A 7,674-nucleotide genomic window follows, 5' to 3' on the forward strand; every position below is an offset into this window, starting at 1 on the left:
CTGAAGGGTCAGCTGGTTCAGTTAAGAGGAACCAGGATCATTTGACTTACAAGCGAAAGATCAATTCTCATCTGAGTGCCTGAGGGTGCCAAGTGTTTGCTTGACAGATAAACATTTCATGTCAATCGCTGATGTGTCATATGATCAGTTGCAAGTAACTGTCTCCGCAAAGGGATGCTGAATCTGTCCTCCTACTATCATTGCTGGAATGGGAGTTGGTTGTGTTATGTCTGCTTACAGACCAGTAAATACCAGAGTAGCTCACTTATTTCTAGTGGATAACAGCATTCCAGTGAACCTCCATAGTCGCTCGCTGTCAAAGAAACTTTCAATCGCCAACGATCAGTCACAAGCAACTACAGTACTTTTGAAGGATGAGATTAAGATGTATCTTCCGTCACCTCTGTCAGTTGGGTAGTTGTGTGCATATGTCTGGTTACGTACTAGTAGCCCAGATCAAAAATATTAACTATGAATGCAGAAAGTTTCCTCCCCTCTTATGGCAGCAATACTTTGCAACGGGTCCCGCAGGGTGGAACGAAGATCCGGGTGTGGACACCTCGGATGCTCTTGGGCATCAGTCTACTAGGTTAAGTTTTCTGTGGTTGGTGTCATGGAAGGGGTATCGCTCCCCTCGATGTATCTATTTCAACTATAGCAGAGTTCCTTGTATACCTTTGGGAAGAAATGCTCCTCTCGGTTCCTGCAGTCAGAGGCTACCGCTTTGAGTCTCGCTTTTAAATTGAAGGGAGTAGATATTTCCTCCTCATTGGAACTTTATCCCCTCATACGATGTTATGAGATTACCAGTCCCCAGTCAGAAGTTAGACTTCCTTCTTGGAACGTGGTTTGGTTTCTTCAGTCTGTGAAGGGTCCTCCCTATGAGCCATTACACCAGGCAACAGATCGCCACCTTACTCTGAAGAGGGTGTTCTTTCTCGCTTTGGCTTCGGCCAAGAGTCTGTGAACTGCATTGTCTATCATACGACATCTCCCATTCAAGGGGATAGGGAGAGGTAATTCTCAGCTTCGTCCCTGAGTTTATTGCCAAGACTCAAAATCCAGGGGTAGTGAATCCTAGGTTCGGACCCTTTAAGATCGAGGGTCTTCGTTCTGTAACCGAAGATTCAAACCAATTGGTACTTTGTCCAGTGATGAGTCTGAGGTTTTACTTTAAAAGAACAGCAGCAGCTCGCCCCTGTGTGTCTGCATTCTTTGTCAGCACAGGGAAGGTCAAGAGCAGGGTCACGAAAAACACAATCTTGTCATGGATTTGCAAGGTCATTGACCTTGCACTTAATTCTGACCCTCCTCCACAACGATGACCCAGAGCTCATGACATCAGGGGCATTGCAACGTCCCTGGCGTTCAAAAAGAACTACTCTGTGGCGCAGGTATTTCAAGCGGGCATATGGAAGCGTCGGACGACCTTCACCGCCCACTACCTGCAAGACGTAACATACAGGAACGTAGAAACAGTTTCCATTGATTCTGTTGTAGCTGCACAAATGGTCTAAATACCTCAAGCTCCTTAATGGACACGTAGCAGAGGGTTGAGGCCTGAGGTTACCCTGGTTAGTCTGGGGTGAGTAAGTTAGATTGACTGGCTTCTTTCTTTCCTTCACCTTCCCCCTATCTTGGGGAATCAGCACCATGGTACTTGGCACAGCTGACCTCGCCTCTCTGCAGGTAAGATCCATTTCCCTTGTGTAATCTAAGTATAGAAATAATGTGTTGTGTCCCCAATACCTCTAGCGAGGGGTTATTGGGTAAAGTCTTAGTACTCTCAGATTCCTATGACTTGAGATCGTATTACTAGACCAGCCACATTGCTAGTGTCACAAACACACAGCTTGTGCAGGCCGTTGGTAAGCGAGATGCAGGGTTCCTACCGCATACGATCTATATCGTAGGGGAGAGAACCCCAGGTCAAATACCAAGAGCCAGTTGGTACAGACTTCCTCCTTCCTATTAGGTAAGTCATCCCCTATAAATAATGAAGGGTTTATATGGAGTGACGGAACAAATGACAAATTTGGAAGTAATTTGTATTTTTTCTAAAGATACAAACCTGGAGCTATTTATACAAATTGGCCCCCAGCTGTGCCCCCCTAGAAAGTCCTGCCTGCAAGCAAAGTGGGTGCTCAGCCCAGGTGTGTGAGTGAGCTGGGTAGCTGGCTCGCTACCTAGCTGTTGGGGTGGTTAACCCACGCTAAAATCTTATGGCTCGTCTTTAAGCTACGCCAAAATTAATATTCCCAATAAATAGCTCCAGGTTTCTATTGCTAGGAAAAATACAAATTACTTCCAAATTTAGTATATTTTACACCATTACTAGTCCATTTGAGAATAGGTTATGTACATGAATTAACACACACGTGTTTTTATTTAGGTGTCTTCTCACATGGAAGAGTAAAATGTTTTAGGCACCTGTATCCATGTAATGTATTGAAGCTCTCATTTAACCAAAAACCATTTATAAGAAGAAAAAAGGATGAAGTCTCTCTCTCTCTCTCTCTCTCTCTCTCTCTCTCTCTCTCTCTCTCTCTCTCTCTCTCTGATAACCCTATGATTAGTAACAAAGAAGGTCAATTATTAGAACTTTTTTTTCTCAATCTATTATTAAATGTCTATACCTTTTAAGTTAAACGGATAGAGTAAATACTGTATAGAAACTATAGGTAAGAAAGGGATACTCTGCTGTACAGTATTATGTTTGTAGGCCTTCATTTGTTTTTAGTAATTTGTGAATGTATACTTTGGTTGGTGTAATTGGTTTACATGTGTCTGTAGAAGATACAGTATATTATTCTTAAGAACTCTCTAGTTATAATGTTTTGTTTTGTCATGCCAAGTAAATACTAATAAAGATGTCATCTTTTAGGGTAGGAGATGTCTGCAATTGCCAGTAACTAAAGAGCTGCTAAGATGAAGCGTTCCATTGAAGATTCGCCTGAGTCTGAACCCCCGAGGCAACGCCCAACACTCAGGAATTCCTCAAGTTCAACTTCGTCAGATGTGCACACGGATGAAGTAAGTGAGGGAGGAGCGTCTCATGCTTCATGCCCTGTTAGTACGACAGCTACCACTTGCAGTTCTTCAATACAGGCCTCTCAGTGTGCTTCACCCCAACCAGCACCAACTTGGACAGCTTCCTCATCATTAGCTGTTGCAACTACTAGCTTTATCACTACCTCTGCATCTTCAAGTTCAAAAGTATTTCCTGTTGCTTCTGGGGCAACACATGCAGATAAAACAGGAAACAGTCCAACATCTGTGGTAGCTTCAGTTTCCAATTTTAATCACCCAGGTCATTTAGTAAGTACAGATTCTTCCTCTGCAGCTACAGTAAGTGATAAAAATTTGTCCATAGTTCCTGTCTCACAGACGCAACAAACTGCAAGTGAATTAGGGTCAGAAACATCACCTACTACATCTACATCTGTTTTGCCTACATGTTCTGTTCTAGAAACTTGTGCAGCTACAACCAGTCAGTCATCTTTCTCCAATAATGTTACTGTCAGTTCAGGCCCAACTGCTTCACCCAGTGAACCAGATGTTTCTGAATCTAGTACTAGGGCTCCCTATACCATGACTGTTGCATCTCCATCACTTTTGTCATCATCATCGTTATCAGCATTTCTAAGTGTATCTCCATCTGATATCAATTTAGCATCTTCATCAAATCAGAATTTAACACAGGCATCAGACACTTTATTAACAATTTCATCTGATTCTTCACCAGAGTCTTCCAATGATTCTGTAGGAGTGGTACCTGTCACTTTTAGTAGTGTTGTGGATGTGCCCCATTATGACTTAGTCTCAAGTACAAGTGTTATCCGACCACTGAATGATAGCAGACAAGAGCACATGCCAGAAGATGTGGTAGTTGATATTTCAACTTCTGGAAATTCATCAGATCCACTAACGCTCACATCATCATCATTGTTACTTGATTCAGATAATTCAAACCTACATGGTCTATTTGGTAGTCCCAGCTATGGTGATGATCAGCCAGAAGTTCCACAGGTTGAACAAGAGCAAGTTGAATACGATTCTGTTGAAAGAGACCCTGCCCATTCAGAAGAAATTGAACCAGAAATCATGATGTTAGAGGACCCCAGTACAGCTATATTAACTTCTGGACCTTTGTGCATTATGCAGAGAGAGCCTTTGGCTGAGTGTGGTGTATTAAGTAGAGAAGAAGAAAGAAAACTCAAAGAAGAATTAATTTTCTTGTCAGGGAAAGTTCCCGCTGCTGGTGAAACCATACCTAAAGGACAGCTTCGTCGGGCTGGGCCTTACTTATTAGGGCCACGTTTAGGTTCTTCTCCTGTTAGGTCTATAGTCCAGTGTTTAGCACGAAGAGAAAATACAGATGAATTTTATACCCTCAAAATTTTGACTGTCAGAGATACGAGTGACGAGAATCAAGATGATCGACAAGGAAAGATGCTGTTGCACACAGAACATTCTTTACTTTCATTATTATCTGGACAGAAAGGTGTCATTCAGCATCATGGCCTCTTCCAGGACTATGCTGTTGGTGTACATGAACCAAGTGAGGGAAGAATGGTAGCAACTGGAGGACTTGTGCGCCGTGTTTGTTTAGTGCTTGATTGTGTAACTGCACATGATTACTGTCAACATACTGCAGACCTAATTAACCTTCAACATTATGTTATCACAAAGGAAAAGCTTAGTGAACGTGATGCCTTAACTATATTTTACAATATTGTTTCTGTCGTCCATAGTTTGCATGAGCAAAACATTGTCCATCGAGACCTAAAGCTTGGTAATCTTGTTTTGCACAGAGCAACTCGAGAAGTTACCATAACTAACTTTTGCCTAGGTCAGCACCTTCCCTCAGAGCAAGATCGTTTGAGAGATCAGAGGGGTTCCCCTGCTTACATTTCTCCAGATGTTTTAAGTGGTAAACCTTATTTAGGTAAACCCTCTGATATGTGGGCCCTGGGTGTTGTTCTTTTCACTATGCTATATGGTCACTTTCCCTTTTATGATGCTTTGCCCCAAGAATTATTTCGGAAAATTAAAGCGGCTCAGTATGTCCTGCCTAAGGGTGACAAGCGTGTCACTGAAGGCACAAAAGATCTAATTCGTGGGTTGTTGGTGTTAGATCCTCTTGAACGGTTTAATTGTTCCCAGGTTTTGGGAAAACTAACAGCTTTGATTACTCCTTTATGTATTGATGTGTCTTGTGATGATCAGATAGTGCCAGAATTGGAAGAGAAAAATAATGAAAAACCTGATAAAAACCATAATTCAAATCCTAATCAATCGTCTAGTAATGCGACCAATAATAATACTGATCAAGGTTTTGGAAATTCCATTACAAGGACACGTAGACCAGCTGGAAGAGATGGAGACAGTCAGAGTTTAAATATAGATGTAATATTGCAGCAGCTGGAAGATAGTCATATTAACAAACCAAAATCATCAACTAGCAAAACTATTAGTACTAGTATTTGCAGTTCAAGTAGCAGTGGTAATAGAAACAATGGTGTAATTTCATGTATTGTAGGAGATGCACGTCCTTTAACTCAGGCAGAGCTATCAGAACACCGTCACCTGTTACCTCATACCACTCGAATAGCTGATTCAGTTAGCAGAAGTTCAGGACCACCACCAAGTGTGACAGTTGTTGTCAGTAGAAATAGCAATGACAGATTTAGCTCAATTTTGTCACTCAGGTCATCTGGAATAAGGAACTTTCCACTGAATCCACTTGGACCACCTCCTAGCTCCAGTCACTCTCAACATATACCAAACATGACTATTCCCCCATCACCATTGCCTCCTCATGTGCTCTCCTCTCGACTGTCTGTGCCAATGTCCCTAATGTCAGGCTCTTCCCCTCGCCTTCCTCCATCGTCACCTCGGCCATTACAAAATCCTCTTTTGACCTCGAATAGCTCTGGGCCATTACAAAATCCTCTTTTGACCTCGAATGGCTCGGGTTACCTTCAACGAACGTTTTCTGGTATGAATCAGTCCCAGTCTCAGACATCAGTGGTATCACATCCAATTCCTCCTACTGGTTCACGGAGTCGTTGGGCGCCTGGTGTTCACAGTCGTATAGTCCACAACATTTCAAGTTTACAGCATTCACCATCAAACAATAATATTGAAGTAAGTGATCAGAACTCTGTAGGACCGAGAACTGTTGAAAATGGCCATGCAGAAAATGATAATGAGTCTGCCTCAAGTTCTTCCTCATCACTTCCAAGGAGACCTTTCCACCTAGTGCTTAGGCCAGGTCGAGGTCGAGCACAGGCTGCAAAAAATATCAGGCCCTACCGCCCTGTTAGACGGTAAGTTATAGGTTTTTGTTTCATTAATGTTTTTCATATACATTATTTAAATTTCTTTAATAAAAAGTACTTAATTTTCAGGGATAGAATTTACTGTATTTAAATTTTGACCTAGTCATCTTTTGTAAAACCTATATACTATAAATTGATTGTAGGATTTAGTATTGTAAATTAGTTTGAGAGTAATTTTGCTGAGCTTGGCAGCTACATTGGCAGTGCTAGGATCTTCTGACTGATTTCTGTTTTTTTATAATTACTGGTTATGATACTTGTTTCAGAAATACTCTATATATATATATGGCATTCTAATCCCATATACTATTAACATGTATCATCAAATCTTTGACTGGCATCAGTGAACCTTCTCATATTGTAAAGAAACCTTTCTGTTAAGTAGTCTTGTCTGATGAATGTTAACATTTTGGAATCTAGAGGGTTCCCTGTACATAAGAGAAAAATAACTGCACATGTTATTCAACACTTGAGTAAGTTTTGTAATGTATTTAAGTACTACTGTATATGCATATTGTCGTAAAAAAGAGAGCACTTTTTATACGTAAAATATTGGAATGCAAGTGCCCATAGCACAGGTGTATTTAAGGAAAATGTGATAATGAAAATATAGAATAGGACATTCTGAGATGTTATGTCTCCACGTAAGGTTATGTAACCACAACAAACAAATTTCCTGTTGAAGTATAAATTGCTTCTCTGACTTTTGTGTTCTAATTGTACCAATAAAAAATGGGTTCTTAATCTTGATAATTTCCTGCCAAATACTGTATTGTAATTATCTTAGAATATGTAAGTTGAAATAATTCATTTCACTAGCAAGGTGTGTACGCATTGAAATGGTTACCTTGGCTTCTAGATGTGACTAAGTAGAAGTTAATGATAGAAACTTTCTTGCTGTTTGTGCATTTATTTTTACTCAAGGAGTATAAAAGAGGAAAAGTGAACTTGATTAAGATCTAATTTTTTAATTGATTAATGTTCTGGAGGTGTTTTGCTGCTTTCATATAAGAAAAGAGAAACAAACTTATCCTTATCTAGGATAGAAGTCTGGGTTAAAAGTATAGTACCCATTTCTGAAATATATTTTCTTTAAAAGCATGATTAGATATAACATTTTGTATCTAGTATTGCATATAAACTTACGTTTTCTATACAAGGCTGTAGCTATTTATGTGATTTTCAAAAGCCTAACCTATTGTAACATTATTTATAGAAAATGTTAGAACCTAGCATTATATATACCAAATTTCAAAAGCGCAGATGTATTCTCCTTGCCAGTCCTTACTGAAATGATGTATGATTGTTTTTTAAATGGTCTTGGAAGATG

The 7,674-nt window shown here is 40.3% G+C and overlaps 1 protein-coding gene across 2 annotated transcripts in view; it reads left to right on the plus strand.

Annotated features, from left to right (window-relative positions):
- The window catches only part of LOC137648733 (uncharacterized), a 332,677-nt gene that overhangs the window by 281,698 nt on the left and 43,305 nt on the right, over positions 1–7,674 (plus strand). For both annotated transcript variants that reach the window (XM_068381800.1, XM_068381799.1), the window contains one exon: positions 2,885–6,332. In XM_068381800.1, coding sequence (XP_068237901.1) covers positions 2,929–6,332 — 3,404 coding nt within the window. In that variant the 5' untranslated portion in view covers positions 2,885–2,928. The remainder of the gene's footprint in view (positions 1–2,884; positions 6,333–7,674) is intronic.

Source organism: Palaemon carinicauda, chromosome 10, assembly GCF_036898095.1.
Source record: "Palaemon carinicauda isolate YSFRI2023 chromosome 10, ASM3689809v2, whole genome shotgun sequence".
In the NCBI taxonomy this organism is placed as follows: domain Eukaryota; kingdom Metazoa; phylum Arthropoda; class Malacostraca; order Decapoda; family Palaemonidae; genus Palaemon; species Palaemon carinicauda.